General features: G+C 43.6%; 3 protein-coding genes across 6 annotated transcripts; 1 reads left to right on the top strand and 2 right to left on the bottom strand.

Moving 5' to 3' along the window:
* Positions 1 to 112: 112 nt before the first annotated feature.
* LOC138911456 (uncharacterized) lies at positions 113 to 7,905 on the bottom strand. 3 transcript variants are annotated; one of them, XR_011417075.1, is made up of 4 exons: positions 7,884 to 7,905; positions 7,223 to 7,816; positions 6,695 to 7,166; positions 113 to 161 (listed from the first exon to the last, which is right to left on the bottom strand). XR_011417075.1 is itself a non-coding variant. In XM_070210711.1 (4 exons), the coding sequence occupies exons 2-3, from the start codon at positions 7,539 to 7,541 to the stop codon at positions 7,232 to 7,234; spliced, it is 252 nt and encodes an 83-aa protein (XP_070066812.1). In that variant the 5' UTR covers positions 7,542 to 7,816; positions 7,884 to 7,903; the 3' UTR covers positions 5,866 to 7,166; positions 7,223 to 7,231. The 3 variants fall into 3 exon arrangements, 2 of the variants coding, with proteins under 2 accessions (XP_070066812.1, XP_070066810.1); XM_070210711.1 differs by lacking the exon at positions 113 to 161 and having other exon boundaries at positions 5,866 to 7,166; positions 7,223 to 7,367; positions 7,426 to 7,816; positions 7,884 to 7,903; XM_070210709.1 differs by lacking the exon at positions 113 to 161 and having other exon boundaries at positions 5,866 to 7,166.
* A 500-nt stretch (positions 7,906 to 8,405) lies between these two features.
* LOC138911457 (uncharacterized) lies at positions 8,406 to 16,188 on the bottom strand. Of its 2 annotated transcripts, XM_070210713.1 has the most exons (5): positions 16,151 to 16,170; positions 15,693 to 16,083; positions 15,490 to 15,634; positions 14,962 to 15,433; positions 8,411 to 8,436 (listed from the first exon to the last, which is right to left on the bottom strand). In XM_070210713.1, exons 2-3 carry the CDS (start codon positions 15,806 to 15,808, stop codon positions 15,499 to 15,501), a joined length of 252 nt encoding a protein of 83 aa, XP_070066814.1. In that variant the 5' UTR covers positions 15,809 to 16,083; positions 16,151 to 16,170; the 3' UTR covers positions 8,411 to 8,436; positions 14,962 to 15,433; positions 15,490 to 15,498. The 2 variants fall into 2 exon arrangements, with proteins under 2 accessions (XP_070066813.1, XP_070066814.1); XM_070210712.1 differs by having other exon boundaries at positions 8,406 to 8,436; positions 15,490 to 16,083; positions 16,151 to 16,188.
* On the top strand, positions 10,449 to 11,315 carry LOC138911448 (nuclear transcription factor Y subunit beta-like). The gene has a single exon (XM_070210658.1). It carries the CDS (start codon positions 10,449 to 10,451, stop codon positions 11,313 to 11,315), a length of 867 nt encoding a protein of 288 aa, XP_070066759.1.
* Positions 16,189 to 17,096: the final 908 nt, after the last annotated feature.

Below are 17,096 nucleotides of genomic sequence, written 5' to 3'. Positions count from 1 at the left end.
CACGGAGGAATTTCATTCCACTGCTGACATATATTGTGCTCGGATGCACTCAACTAAAAAAAAAATCAACTAAAAAAACTAAAACTAAAACTCAACTTAAACTTAAAAAAAAACTTAAATAAAAAAAACCGAAAGGCTTGATTGCGCTCGGACGCACTCATCTATTTAAAACAAAAAAAAAAAAAAAAAAAATAAATAAAATAAAATAAAATAAATAAATAAAAAGTCAATTAAACCAAAACCAAACCAAAAAGAAATTAAAATCAAATAAAGACATTGCGCTCGTACAGTGCAAGTGCAATTTATGTGGCACACAAACACACATACTCGGCATATAAAATATATATTGTGCGCATATAAAATGGAAATGCGCTATCGAATCAACTAGTAAATATGGAACACAATGCAAATAAAAGTGGAAAGCCCTCTGAGGAGTGGCTAAATAGAGATCCTGGGATTGTGCAGGTGCAATCTGAGGATATAAATCGTGTGCATAATGAGGCCAAACGTCTTGGTTATGTGCCGGCAAATATGGCAGCCGCTGGCGTCACTAATACAAGTGCAGGTGAAAATGTGAAGCGCACAACAGAGAGAAGTGAAATACAGGGTGATATTTCTGATGAGACTATCTTAACTTGCGAAAGTGCTACCTCAGCATTCTCTGAGACGGCGCTTTCTCATATGTTCTGTGATAGCGATGAGGACACTAACTGGACAAATGCTATAGTTGGAATTGAGAGAAGAGCGGTGGGAGCAGCAACAACAACTACAGGATCTACTTGCCAGCAAGTGCAACAACAGCAACAGACGCCAATTCTCGCGGCAGAAGTGCCGCTAAATGATCCGCCATTTCTGCCTGAGTCAACAGGGGCAGCAACTACAACAAGTACAAGAACAACCACTAGCGCAAATGTCATAGCTAACCTAGAAGGCAATGTTCCGCCATCTTTGCAAATGTCAACGCCTACGCTGACAATAGCAACCAATACCAACACAGGTGACGCGCAAAAATTGGCGCCAACGCTAAGTGAATGTGCAACAGGAACAACAAGTGGTCGCTTGCGTGATGCTGCTAAGGTGACAATGGCGGCAAAAATAAATGGCGCTAAGCGTAGAGTGACTATGCCAATGAAGCAGCAGCGTAAAGTAATGCGCGCTGCTAGCTCTCTTGGCCCTAATAATTTGCAAAATGCAATGCAATCTAACTTGCAGCCTATTGTTAGATTATACAATATTGCAAGACCAAAAAATAATTTAGCCAAAAATGCCATGCCCGGTGGGGAGGAAGGCAACATGAACATGGACATTGATGCCAACACCAGTAGTGATGGATATTCGGAGGTAATTATTTCGGATGATGAAGCAACAGAGCAGCAAATAGGCGGCAAGCAGGTAGCTAGTGAAGTTCAGGAAGCGCAACCGCAGTTAGGTCAAAGTATTAAAATTCCAACACTTTTTGTGCCCAATGTAAAAGAAATTCAGCCACTAATGGAGAAATTAAATAACGCACAGGGCGTCAATAAATTTACAACAAAATGTACCCAGGGTGATGGGATTAGAGTACAATGTAAAGATTTCAGCACATATAACGCCATATTGGGCTTATTAAATACAGAAAATATACCTATGCACACACACCAGCCGAGAAGTGAGCGTGGCTACAGGGTTATATTAAAACATTTGCACAGTTCGACTCCATGCGACTGGTTGCGTACCCAATTGGGAGAATTGGGTTATGTTGTCAGATACGTTAACGTCATGAAGCATCGATTTAGTGGCAAGCCATTGAACATATTTGAAATAGAGATTGAGCCAAGAGTGGATGGTGGTCATACAAAAATATGTAAATTAAACGAATTAGGTAATCAGCATGTCGCTGTGGAAAGACAACATAAAAGTGCTGACCCAGTACAGTGTCATAGGTGTCAGGCATTTGGTCACAGCAAAAACTATTGCCGTCGGCCATTTGTCTGCCTTAAATGTGCCGGTGAGCACCCAACAACAATGTGTGCCAAGGATAGGGACACAATTGCTAAATGCGCCAACTGTGGAGAGGGGCACATTGCCAGTTACAAAGGATGCGCTGTATTCAAACATGCGCAAAGTTTAATAAACATAAATCGTATTCGTGGCCGGCAACAAAAAAAGCAGCAACAGCAGCAGCAACGAAATACAGTCAATATGCTCGTACAGCAACAGCAGCAACAGCAACAACAACAACGGCAACAAGTAGTAAATCAGCAACAACAGCAATGCAACGATGATAACATACAGCGACAACGAAACGTACAACAGCAACGGCTGCCGAACAATATGCAAGTCAACGGTACGGTGCAACAAAAGCCTCCAAAGCAGCAGCAACGTCAGCCGGAGTCTCCAATACGGCAGCAGGCGTCTCAGCAGATATCAAACCCGAATACAAATCCAAACACAAAAAGTAGGACATACAGCCAAGTAGCCCGTGGTGTTGGTGGTGTTAAAATCCGTAATCCTGCATCAAGGCATCTTGAAAAGCTACAGGAGCAGCTTCGTACGGAGCAGCAGCAAAAACGGCAGCAACAACAACATCCGTGGCAGCAACAGGAACACTATCGCCAAATCCAGCAGCGCCATCAAGAGCAGCGCCATCCTCAGCAGCAGCAGCGCAACCAAAACCAGCAGCAGCGTATCCAAAACCAACAGCAGCGCTTCCCAAGTCAACAAACCCAACAACAACAACAACAGCCCACGCGAATTGTACAGGTGCCAACACACAACGAGCAATCACAACAACAGCAGCAACACCAAACTCCGCAGATTGATTGTCCGCTTATGAGAGCGTTGGAGCGGAACGCCAATATCGTCGAGGAGATGGGTAAAAAGATTGATAATTTACTAAATGTATTATTTAAATTTGTCGCCAATACGTTTAAAAATGCCCAACCATTACATATGCCCATGCCTATACAGAATAGTACCATTGTAGAAAATAGACCTATTGATAGCGATTGTCAAATGGCAGGCAGCCACACTATGTATGAAGCCAATGACACGAATAATAATGAATAATCTGAATAGTAGCCCTAATAATTTGAATACAACTTCTACCACTAATAGCAACTTAGATGCATATAGCGGCAATCAGGTAGGCAGCCCCTTTAGGATTGCCTACTGGAATGCTGCAGGGGTGGGGAATAAGTTACTAGAATTAGAACTGTTTATCCAACGCCACAAAATTGATATAATGATGATAATAGAGACTCGTATTAATACTAGCGCAAATACAATTATTAGCTCGAATGTTTTGAAGATTAATGGGTACCTCACATACTTTGCTACCCATCCAGATAACTACAAAAGTGGAGGTGTAGCAATCTTAGTTAAAAATGATATTAAGCATATCGCTTTGCAGCCAATATCGGAAAATTTTATGCAGTGTGCTCCAATTGCCTTGATGAGTAGCGAGAGGAATAAAAATAGAATAATAATTGCAGCTATATACTGCCCACCACAGCCTAAATGGTCTTCAGAGCAATTTAGCAGGCTATTCAAACACATAGACGATGGATGCAATGGCTCATCTGGCTTTATGCTATGTGGGGATTGGAACGCTAAGCATACCTGGTGGGGCAATATACGAGGATGCAAACGCGGGAAGGCGCTAATGGATAGCGTACACAAGAATAGGCGCTATAATATCCTAGCTACCGGCGGTGCCACTCACTATCCATATGACAGGCGGAAAATGCCGTCGGCAATTGACTTTGCCGTATATGGCGGACTACAAAATGCGCGACTAAGAACGTATACGACGACAGACTTAGATTCGGACCACTTGCCTGTTCATATTGAAATGGGCATAGAAGGGCTAAATGTTGCTAATATGATGAAAGGAAATCGTAAAATATTGCTGCCAGTGAATGCGAACATAAAAAAGTTCCAAGAGTACTTAAATCGACGCATATTGCTAAACATTGAGATAAGATCAGGCGCCGATATAGAGGACGCTGTTGACATCCTAAATAAGAATATATATGAGGCAGCAGCAGACTCAATACGAGAACAACGGCATGGGCAGGATAAACTGTACCGACGAACGAATAGCGGACAATATAGGCTTAATGGGCACTTACGAGGACTGATAAAGATGAAGCAGGTATATAAAAGGCAATTAATGCTTTTGCGTTGTCCGAATGCAAGAAAAATGTATAGACAAGTACAAAATCGGCTAAAGAAAGAGCTATGTCTGTCAAAAGTGAATACTATGAATGAGTTATTGAAGCAGATTGATGTTCAGGATCGCTATAAAATGCAAAAATTATGGAGGCTAACAAATAATTTGAAAAGGCAGCCGCAACCAAATTGGCCGCTAAAGTTAGAGATAGCTAGTGGCAGTAGTTGTAGGAGAAACGGCAATATAACGTGGACACGAAGTAATGAGGAGAAGGCTGAAGCGTTTGCATGTCATTTGGAGAAACGCTTCACACCAAATCTGACAAATACACAGGTTGTGCGTAACCTGATTGCAGATGAGCTATTAGAGCTAAAGCGAAAAAAGCTGGAGCAATTCGAAGAGAATACAGATAGTATGTCCGTTCTGCCATTTCGTCCGATAAGTGTTAGCGAGACTATGCTAGAGATAGATATGCTAGAGTTAAATAAGTCTCCTGGCATGGACAATATTGACAATAGGGTTATTAAATCGTTGCCTGAGAAGGCGGTTATATACTTAGTACTTATATTCAATTGTATATTGAGGTATGGGTTTTTTCCTAGGCAATGGAAATGTGCAGAGATCAGTATGATATTAAAGCCTGGTAAAAGTACAGGAGAGATATCGTCATATAGACCAATTAGTCTACTAGCAGGTTTCTCAAAATTGTTTGAGAAACTGCTGCTGAATAGGCTATTCGAATGCAAAGAGTTTGCAAATGCTATACCAAGCCACCAATTTGGGTTCAGAAAAGACCATGGTACCGAGCAGCAGCTGGCCCGTGTGACTCAATATATATTGAATGCTTACGAGAAGCGACAATATTGCTCGGCTGTATTTATTGATATCAGCGAAGCGTTTGACCGTGTATGGCACGCTGGGCTATTAGTAAAATTAATAAAATTGCTACCACTTGCACTGTACAACGTGCTGGAAAGCTACTTGGCTGAGCGAATATTTATTGTAAAATGCAACGACGGCATAAAGTCAAGGCCTGGAAAAGTGTGTGCAGGCGTACCCCAGGGCAGTGTGCTCGGGCCTATACTATATACAATATTTTCTTCAGACATGCCACTACCTAGACTTGTAATGAAAGAATATGCATCGTTCGAACCCAATAAGATGCAGCTATCAACATATGCTGATGACACAATAGTTATGTGTGCATCCCAAAATATATTGGAGGCAGTGAATCTAAATGAAAAATACTTAATACATTTGATGCGTTGGGCAGAGAAATGGTGCATAAAGATAAATAGTAGCAAAACAGCGCATGTAATGTTTAGCACGCGGAGGCTGGATGCAACACTAGTAAGGCTGTGTCCAATGATAAATGGACAAACGATCGAAAATAACGGGCGGCACCGATACTTGGGCTTAGTATTGGATAGAAAACTGACACTGAATATACACATAACTCAGCTTTGCATAAGGCTGCGTGGAGTACACAAAAAGCTGGACTGGTTGCTGGGAAAAAATAGTAGGCTAGCTAGAAATTGCAAGGCTGTGGTATATAAGCAGCTGATCGCACCTATATGGCAATATGCGCTTCCTGTATGGGAAGCACTGGTATCAAATTCGCAAATAAAAAGGATAGAAACAATGCAGAATAAAATCTTGCGGGCATGCATGAATGCCAGTTGGTATACAAGGAATCAGACGTTGAGGGATACGTATGGGATAAAAAGCGTAGATGAAGTATATCAGTTGGCTAGCGATAGACTTGCGAAGTCACTAAGCTGTCATCCGAACATTGAAGCTCGGAAACTGATACTAGAGCCATTTATACCAGTGCGGCTACTAAGGCCCAGGTACACGGAGCAATTGGATAGATGCATGGCGCCACTACGGCAGCAGCAGTTAACACAGCAGAGAGAGGTAGCTGAGGAGAGGTTGCCAACGCTGCTGCAGCTAGAAGAAGATGAGCAAGAGGCTGAAAGGAGGGCCGCTATGCTTGCCGAGTGGGAACAGAGGCGAGCTATGGGGCCACCAAAACGCTTTGATGAATGCACAATAAACATGCTTCGTCGCAAACTTAAAGCGGGCACAATAACTCGCGAAAACTTAATGCTGCTAATCGACAACCAGCCACCACAGATACAATGGCTAATTCTACCTGAGCTGCAGCACGAACACCTGCAGCGGCAGCATCAGGAACTAATACGGACGGCAGAGCCGGCCCCAGGGGCCATAATACAATCGGCTATAGATACCGATGAATTGCAACTAGAGCGCAGCCTTGATATGTTGGAGCAGGCACTGGGACAGGAGATGGATGAAGCGCTCATTATTGCAGGAAATAATATTCAAATTGAAATGCAGCAGCGGCTCGCAGACAATGAGTCAGTGCAGCTGAATACAAATGAGCTGCAAATGCAGCATGGCCAACGGCTATGCGGCAGCAGCACTAACAACACAAATGCTACTAATACTAACAATGTAAACAATGATAATGATAGTGATTTTGATAATGATGAATTTGAATTGTTCTTGTCAACTTACCTGCAGAAGAAGGCTGAATTGAATCCCTCGTTGGTACACTCAGTACAGCCTGGCCCGCTCTCCATGCGGCGGCAAAATAACTTATATCCCTCGCTGGTCTATATAGTACAGCCTGGCCCGCTCTCCCTGCGGCGGCAAAACGATCTACATCCCTCGTTGCAGCCTGAGACTGAGCCCGGCCCGCTTTCTCCGCGGTGGCATAACTATGTCCATCCAACGATGCAGCAGCAACTGCAGCCTGATTCGCTTCCTGAGCGGCGGCAAAACAATACAAATTCCGAGCAGTTGCCACTGGATTTGCCTGGGCTCATTGTGGAGCGCCTGGTTGACAGATGTCCAACGACGCAGCAGCTGATGGAGCCTGGCCCCCCTGAGAAGCTGGAAATGCAGCTGGTGCCTGTGCGGGGGCAGCCTGGGTCATCACGGCCGCCATCGATGACCGAGCATGATTTGCAGCAACGACAATCGACGCCTGTAAAGCGAAAGGTTGAGAATTTAATGCTGCCTGCAAAACGTAGATGCACTTACCAAATGGCGTCAATTCGGAGGCGACTGCAAGGGCCGCTCCAAGATGAGCTGCTGCCTGACAAGCGGCAGTGGCAGCAGCAGCGTATCGGCCAGGAGGCACTGGCTGTGGCTGGGCCATATCCGATGTTTTTCACAGCAGCCATACCTGAAAAACGAAAAAGGCAATTTAGACGGACTCCGCAATGTAGGAAAAAAGCACGTACCTGCCTCCCAGCACACGCGGAACTCGTGCGGGCGCCCCTGCAGACGGAGCTGCAATGGTCAATGGCCATGCTCCGGCCTCGAAGAAGTCCAAACTGGCCGACTGAGCGTGGCCCATATGGAATCCAAAATGCACACCATGTGCACGACACTTTTATATGCAGCGACTCCTGTCTGCATAGTGGTGTCCATAAGAAGCGGCAGCACAATCCAATAAGCCAGCGGAGGCGTCGTCGGATGCGGTCAAATGCCCATGCGAGGCTTATTGCGCATCAGCAAATGAATGCGTCGGCGCCTGTGTGGCGGCCTGTACATGGCTGGCGGCGCCTGGCGCATAGAAAAGCGCGACCTCTGAGCGCAATTATCAAATCTGATAGCAATTTCGACATAAATCTGTAAAAAGAAATATTTATAATTAGTTATATGTTAAGAAATTAATTTTTGCAAAAATGCGACTTACCTCTGTTAAAAAGTTTTCGATTTCCACGTTGCGACGGGAAAAAAAAAAAATGTATATGCAGAGCACATGTAGTCAAATCTAACTGTATATTGCGTAGCGTTGCCACCTATGCAGTGTTGCCACACTGACAGTTTTAAGTTGTTAAAGCAATTTAGTATTATTAGGGAATTAGTACTTTTAGTCTTTTAGTATTTTAGTATAAGTATTTATTGTATTTAGTACGTAAGTTCAATACAGACACATTCTATGTGTCTAACAACATGTTTATAGAGTTAGGATACAATGTTGCCAAATAATGTTCTTATATGTTGCTAAAGTGAAAGTAATGGAAAAGAATAAAACAAGTCACGGAGGAATTTCATTCCACTGCTGACATATATTGTGCTCGGATGCACTCAACTAATAAACTAAACAACTTAAAAACTTAAACTTAAAAATCAACTTAAAAAAAAAACTCAACTTAAACTTAAAACTTAAAAACAACTTAAAAAATCAACTTAAAAAACTTAAATAAAAAAAACCGAAAGGCTTGATTGCGCTCGGACGCACTCATCTATTTAAAACAAAAAAAAAAAATAAATAAAATAAAATAAAATAAATAAATAAAAAGTCAATTAAACCAAAACCAAACCAAAAAGAAATTAAAATCAAATAAAGACATTGCGCTCGTACAGTGCAAGTGCAATTTATGTGGCACACAAACACACATACTCGGCATATAAAATATATATTGTGCGCATATAAAATGGAAATGCGCTATCGAATCAACTAGTAAATATGGAACACAATGCAAATAAAAGTGGAAAGCCCTCTGAGGAGTGGCTAAATAGAGATCCTGGGATTGTGCAGGTGCAATCTGAGGATATAAATCGTGTGCATAATGAGGCCAAACGTCTTGGTTATGTGCCGGCAAATATGGCAGCCGCTGGCGTCACTAATACAAGTGCAGGTGAAAATGTGAAGCGCACAACAGAGAGAAGTGAAATACAGGGTGATATTTCTGATGAGACTATCTTAACTTGCGAAAGTGCTACCTCAGCATTCTCTGAGACGGCGCTTTCTCATATGTTCTGTGATAGCGATGAGGACACTAACTGGACAAATGCTATAGTTGGAATTGAGAGAAGAGCGGTGGGAGCAGCAACAACAACTACAGGATCTACTTGCCAGCAAGTGCAACAACAGCAACAGACGCCAATTCTCGCGGCAGAAGTGCCGCTAAATGATCCGCCATTTCTGCCTGAGTCAACAGGGGCAGCAACTACAACAAGTACAAGAACAACCACTAGCGCAAATGTCATAGCTAACCTAGAAGGCAATGTTCCGCCATCTTTGCAAATGTCAACGCCTACGCTGACAATAGCAACCAATACCAACACAGGTGACGCGCAAAAATTGGCGCCAACGCTAAGTGAATGTGCAACAGGAACAACAAGTGGTCGCTTGCGTGATGCTGCTAAGGTGACAATGGCGGCAAAAATAAATGGCGCTAAGCGTAGAGTGACTATGCCAATGAAGCAGCAGCGTAAAGTAATGCGCGCTGCTAGCTCTCTTGGCCCTAATAATTTGCAAAATGCAATGCAATCTAACTTGCAGCCTATTGTTAGATTATACAATATTGCAAGACCAAAAAATAATTTAGCCAAAAATGCCATGCCCGGTGGGGAGGAAGGCAACATGAACATGGACATTGATGCCAACACCAGTAGTGATGGATATTCGGAGGTAATTATTTCGGATGATGAAGCAACAGAGCAGCAAATAGGCGGCAAGCAGGTAGCTAGTGAAGTTCAGGAAGCGCAACCGCAGTTAGGTCAAAGTATTAAAATTCCAACACTTTTTGTGCCCAATGTAAAAGAAATTCAGCCACTAATGGAGAAATTAAATAACGCACAGGGCGTCAATAAATTTACAACAAAATGTACCCAGGGTGATGGGATTAGAGTACAATGTAAAGATTTCAGCACATATAACGCCATATTGGGCTTATTAAATACAGAAAATATACCTATGCACACACACCAGCCGAGAAGTGAGCGTGGCTACAGGGTTATATTAAAACATTTGCACAGTTCGACTCCATGCGACTGGTTGCGTACCCAATTGGGAGAATTGGGTTATGTTGTCAGATACGTTAACGTCATGAAGCATCGATTTAGTGGCAAGCCATTGAACATATTTGAAATAGAGATTGAGCCAAGAGTGGATGGTGGTCATACAAAAATATGTAAATTAAACGAATTAGGTAATCAGCATGTCGCTGTGGAAAGACAACATAAAAGTGCTGACCCAGTACAGTGTCATAGGTGTCAGGCATTTGGTCACAGCAAAAACTATTGCCGTCGGCCATTTGTCTGCCTTAAATGTGCCGGTGAGCACCCAACAACAATGTGTGCCAAGGATAGGGACACAATTGCTAAATGCGCCAACTGTGGAGAGGGGCACATTGCCAGTTACAAAGGATGCGCTGTATTCAAACATGCGCAAAGTTTAATAAACATAAATCGTATTCGTGGCCGGCAACAAAAAAAGCAGCAACAGCAGCAGCAACGAAATACAGTCAATATGCTCGTACAGCAACAGCAGCAACAGCAACAACAACAACGGCAACAAGTAGTAAATCAGCAACAACAGCAATGCAACGATGATAACATACAGCGACAACGAAACGTACAACAGCAACGGCTGCCGAACAATATGCAAGTCAACGGTACGGTGCAACAAAAGCCTCCAAAGCAGCAGCAACGTCAGCCGGAGTCTCCAATACGGCAGCAGGCGTCTCAGCAGATATCAAACCCGAATACAAATCCAAACACAAAAAGTAGGACATACAGCCAAGTAGCCCGTGGTGTTGGTGGTGTTAAAATCCGTAATCCTGCATCAAGGCATCTTGAAAAGCTACAGGAGCAGCTTCGTACGGAGCAGCAGCAAAAACGGCAGCAACAACAACATCCGTGGCAGCAACAGGAACACTATCGCCAAATCCAGCAGCGCCATCAAGAGCAGCGCCATCCTCAGCAGCAGCAGCGCAACCAAAACCAGCAGCAGCGTATCCAAAACCAACAGCAGCGCTTCCCAAGTCAACAAACCCAACAACAACAACAACAGCCCACGCGAATTGTACAGGTGCCAACACACAACGAGCAATCACAACAACAGCAGCAACACCAAACTCCGCAGATTGATTGTCCGCTTATGAGAGCGTTGGAGCGGAACGCCAATATCGTCGAGGAGATGGGTAAAAAGATTGATAATTTACTAAATGTATTATTTAAATTTGTCGCCAATACGTTTAAAAATGCCCAACCATTACATATGCCCATGCCTATACAGAATAGTACCATTGTAGAAAATAGACCTATTGATAGCGATTGTCAAATGGCAGGCAGCCACACTATGTATGAAGCCAATGACACGAATAATAATGAATAATCTGAATAGTAGCCCTAATAATTTGAATACAACTTCTACCACTAATAGCAACTTAGATGCATATAGCGGCAATCAGGTAGGCAGCCCCTTTAGGATTGCCTACTGGAATGCTGCAGGGGTGGGGAATAAGTTACTAGAATTAGAACTGTTTATCCAACGCCACAAAATTGATATAATGATGATAATAGAGACTCGTATTAATACTAGCGCAAATACAATTATTAGCTCGAATGTTTTGAAGATTAATGGGTACCTCACATACTTTGCTACCCATCCAGATAACTACAAAAGTGGAGGTGTAGCAATCTTAGTTAAAAATGATATTAAGCATATCGCTTTGCAGCCAATATCGGAAAATTTTATGCAGTGTGCTCCAATTGCCTTGATGAGTAGCGAGAGGAATAAAAATAGAATAATAATTGCAGCTATATACTGCCCACCACAGCCTAAATGGTCTTCAGAGCAATTTAGCAGGCTATTCAAACACATAGACGATGGATGCAATGGCTCATCTGGCTTTATGCTATGTAGGGATTGGAACGCTAAGCATACCTGGTGGGGCAATATACGAGGATGCAAACGCGGGAAGGCGCTAATGGATAGCGTACACAAGAATAGGCGCTATAATATCCTAGCTACCGGCGGTGCCACTCACTATCCATATGACAGGCGGAAAATGCCGTCGGCAATTGACTTTGCCGTATATGGCGGACTACAAAATGCGCGACTAAGAACGTATACGACGACAGACTTAGATTCGGACCACTTGCCTGTTCATATTGAAATGGGCATAGAAGGGCTAAATGTTGCTAATATGATGAAAGGAAATCGTAAAATATTGCTGCCAGTGAATGCGAACATAAAAAAGTTCCAAGAGTACTTAAATCGACGCATATTGCTAAACATTGAGATAAGATCAGGCGCCGATATAGAGGACGCTGTTGACATCCTAAATAAGAATATATATGAGGCAGCAGCAGACTCAATACGAGAACAACGGCATGGGCAGGATAAACTGTACCGACGAACGAATAGCGGACAATATAGGCTTAATGGGCACTTACGAGGACTGATAAAGATGAAGCAGGTATATAAAAGGCAATTAATGCTTTTGCGTTGTCCGAATGCAAGAAAAATGTATAGACAAGTACAAAATCGGCTAAAGAAAGAGCTATGTCTGTCAAAAGTGAATACTATGAATGAGTTATTGAAGCAGATTGATGTTCAGGATCGCTATAAAATGCAAAAATTATGGAGGCTAACAAATAATTTGAAAAGGCAGCCGCAACCAAATTGGCCGCTAAAGTTAGAGATAGCTAGTGGCAGTAGTTGTAGGAGAAACGGCAATATAACGTGGACACGAAGTAATGAGGAGAAGGCTGAAGCGTTTGCATGTCATTTGGAGAAACGCTTCACACCAAATCTGACAAATACACAGGTTGTGCGTAACCTGATTGCAGATGAGCTATTAGAGCTAAAGCGAAAAAAGCTGGAGCAATTCGAAGAGAATACAGATAGTATGTCCGTTCTGCCATTTCGTCCGATAAGTGTTAGCGAGACTATGCTAGAGATAGATATGCTAGAGTTAAATAAGTCTCCTGGCATGGACAATATTGACAATAGGGTTATTAAATCGTTGCCTGAGAAGGCGGTTATATACTTAGTACTTATATTCAATTGTATATTGAGGTATGGGTTTTTTCCTAGGCAATGGAAATGTGCAGAGATCAGTATGATATTAAAGCCTGGTAAAAGTACAGGAGAGATATCGTCATATAGACCAATTAGTCTACTAGCAGGTTTCTCAAAATTGTTTGAGAAACTGCTGCTGAATAGGCTATTCGAATGCAAAGAGTTTGCAAATGCTATACCAAGCCACCAATTTGGGTTCAGAAAAGACCATGGTACCGAGCAGCAGCTGGCCCGTGTGACTCAATATATATTGAATGCTTACGAGAAGCGACAATATTGCTCGGCTGTATTTATTGATATCAGCGAAGCGTTTGACCGTGTATGGCACGCTGGGCTATTAGTAAAATTAATAAAATTGCTACCACTTGCACTGTACAACGTGCTGGAAAGCTACTTGGCTGAGCGAATATTTATTGTAAAATGCAACGACGGCATAAAGTCAAGGCCTGGAAAAGTGTGTGCAGGCGTACCCCAGGGCAGTGTGCTCGGGCCTATACTATATACAATATTTTCTTCAGACATGCCACTACCTAGACTTGTAATGAAAGAATATGCATCGTTCGAACCCAATAAGATGCAGCTATCAACATATGCTGATGACACAATAGTTATGTGTGCATCCCAAAATATATTGGAGGCAGTGAATCTAAATGAAAAATACTTAATACATTTGATGCGTTGGACAGAGAAATGGTGCATAAAGATAAATAGTAGCAAAACAGCGCATGTAATGTTTAGCACGCGGAGGCTGGATGCAACACTAGTAAGGCTGTGTCCAATGATAAATGGACAAACGATCGAAAATAACGGGCGGCACCGATACTTGGGCTTAGTATTGGATAGAAAACTGACACTGAATATACACATAACTCAGCTTTGCATAAGGCTGCGTGGAGTACACAAAAAGCTGGACTGGTTGCTGGGAAAAAATAGTAGGCTAGCTAGAAATTGCAAGGCTGTGGTATATAAGCAGCTGATCGCACCTATATGGCAATATGCGCTTCCTGTATGGGGAGCACTGGTATCAAATTCGCAAATAAAAAGGATAGAAACAATGCAGAATAAAATCTTGCGGGCATGCATGAATGCCAGTTGGTATACAAGGAATCAGACGTTGAGGGATACGTATGGGATAAAAAGCGTAGATGAAGTATATCAGTTGGCTAGCGATAGATTTGCGAAGTCACTAAGCTGTCATCCGAACATTGAAGCTCGGAAACTGATACTAGAGCCATTTATACCAGTGCGGCTACTAAGGCCCAGGTACACGGAGCAATTGGATAGATGCATGGCGCCACTACGGCAGCAGCAGTTAACACAGCAGAGAGAGGTAGCTGAGGAGAGGTTGCCAACGCTGCTGCAGCTAGAAGAAGATGAGCAAGAGGCTGAAAGGAGGGCCGCTATGCTTGCCGAGTGGGAACAGAGGCGAGCTATGGGGCCACCAAAACGCTTTGATGAATGCACAATAAACATGCTTCGTCGCAAACTTAAAGCGGGCACAATAACTCGCGAAAACTTAATGCTGCTAATCGACAACCAGCCACCACAGATACAATGGCTAATTCTACCTGAGCTGCAGCACGAACACCTGCAGCGGCAGCATCAGGAACTAATACGGACGGCAGAGCCGGCCCCAGGGGCCATAATACAATCGGCTATAGATACCGATGAATTGCAACTAGAGCGCAGCCTTGATATGTTGGAGCAGGCACTGGGACAGGAGATGGATGAAGCGCTCATTATTGCAGGAAATAATATTCAAATTGAAATGCAGCAGCGGCTCGCAGACAATGAGTCAGTGCAGCTGAATACAAATGAGCTGCAAATGCAGCATGGCCAACGGCTATGCGGCAGCAGCACTAACAATACAAATGCTACTAATACTAACAATGTAAACAATGATAATGATAGTGATTTTGATAATGATGAATTTGAATTGTTCTTGTCAACTTACCTGCAGAAGAAGGCTGAATTGAATCCCTCGTTGGTACACTCAGTACAGCCTGGCCCGCTCTCCATGCGGCGGCAAAATAACTTATATCCCTCGCTGGTCTATATAGTACAGCCTGGCCCGCTCTCCCTGCGGCGGCAAAACGATCTACATCCCTCGTTGCAGCCTGAGACTGAGCCCGGCCCGCTTTCTCCGCGGTGGCATAACTATGTCCATCCAACGATGCAGCAGCAACTGCAGCCTGATTCGCTTCCTGAGCGGCGGCAAAACAATACAAATTCCGAGCAGTTGCCACTGGATTTGCCTGGGCTCATTGTGGAGCGCCTGGTTGACAGATGTCCAACGACGCAGCAGCTGATGGAGCCTGGCCCCCCTGAGAAGCTGGAAATGCAGCTGGTGCCTGTGCGGGGGCAGCCTGGGTCATCACGGCCGCCATCGATGACCGAGCATGATTTGCAGCAACGACAATCGACGCCTGTAAAGCGAAAGGTTGAGAATTTAATGCTGCCTGCAAAACGTAGATGCACTTACCAAATGGCGTCAATTCGGAGGCGACTGCAAGGGCCGCTCCAAGATGAGCTGCTGCCTGACAAGCGGCAGTGGCAGCAGCAGCGTATCGGCCAGGAGGCACTGGCTGTGGCTGGGCCATATCCGATGTTTTTCACAGCAGCCATACCTGAAAAACGAAAAAGGCAATTTAGACGGACTCCGCAATGTAGGAAAAAAGCACGTACCTGCCTCCCAGCACACGCGGAACTCGTGCGGGCGCCCCTGCAGACGGAGCTGCAATGGTCAATGGCCATGCTCCGGCCTCGAAGAAGTCCAAACTGGCCGACTGAGCGTGGCCCATATGGAATCCAAAATGCACACCATGTGCACGACACTTTTATATGCAGCGACTCCTGTCTGCATAGTGGTGTCCATAAGAAGCGGCAGCACAATCCAATAAGCCAGCGGAGGCGTCGTCGGATGCGGTCAAATGCCCATGCGAGGCTTATTGCGCATCAGCAAATGAATGCGTCGGCGCCTGTGTGGCGGCCTGTACATGGCTGGCGGCGCCTGGCGCATAGAAAAGCGCGACCTCTGAGCGCAATTATCAAATCTGATAGCAATTTCGACATAAATCTGTAAAAAGAAATATTTATAATTAGTTATATGTTAAGAAATTAATTTTTGCAAAAATGCGACTTACCTCTGTTAAAAAGTTTTCGATTTCCACGTTGCGACGGGAAAAAAAAAAAAATGTATATGCAGAGCACATGTAGTCAAATCTAACTGTATATTGCGTAGCGTTGCCACCTATGCAGTGTTGCCACACTGACAGTTTTAAGTTGTTAAAGCAATTTAGTATTATTAGGGAATTAGTACTTTTAGTCTTTTAGTATTTTAGTATAAGTATTTATTGTATTTAGTACGTAAGTTCAATACAGACACATTCTATGTGTCTAACAACATGTTTATAGAGTTAGGATACAATGTTGCCAAATAATGTTCTTATATGTTGCTAAAGTGAAAGTAATGGAAAAGAATAAAACAAGTCACGGAGGAATTTCATTCCACTGCTGACATATATTGTGCTCGGATGCACTCAACTAAAAAAAAACATGTTTGAGATAGAATTGGAGCCCAAGGCAAATAACAGCGAAATTTTAAGGCTCAACATGCTCGGCGGCCAAAAGGTCAAAGCTGAGCTACCACTACGAACTACCGATATAGTGCAATGTCATCGCTGCCAACAATTTGGGCATACGAAGAATTATTGCAGGCGTGCATTCGTATGCGTCAAATGTAGCGGGAAACATCCTTCTACTGAGTGCAGCATAACGGCTAACGATCGGCCAAAATGCGCTAATTGCGAAGGCCCACATGCGGCTAGCTACAAAGGGTGTCAGTCCTTCAAGGATGCCTGCAAGCAAAAAGAGTCTGAGAGCGTGGTCAAAGCCAATGTCCTACTTGCTCAGCTAGGACAGCCAACATTGCCAGTTATGCGTAGTCGCCAAAGAAAACGGTCACAACAGCGACAGCAGCAGCCGCTGAAATCGGTACAGCAGCAAGATCAACGTCAACGCTCAAAGTCGCGCCAACGGGTACATATTGATCAGCAGCAACAACAACAACAACAACAAACTGTGAACTTT

The sequence above is a fragment of the Drosophila virilis genome, chromosome 6 (genome assembly GCF_030788295.1).
Source record: "Drosophila virilis strain 15010-1051.87 chromosome 6, Dvir_AGI_RSII-ME, whole genome shotgun sequence".
NCBI lineage: Eukaryota > Metazoa > Arthropoda > Insecta > Diptera > Drosophilidae > Drosophila > Drosophila virilis.
This window is presented reverse-complemented; position numbering and strand designations above follow the sequence as displayed.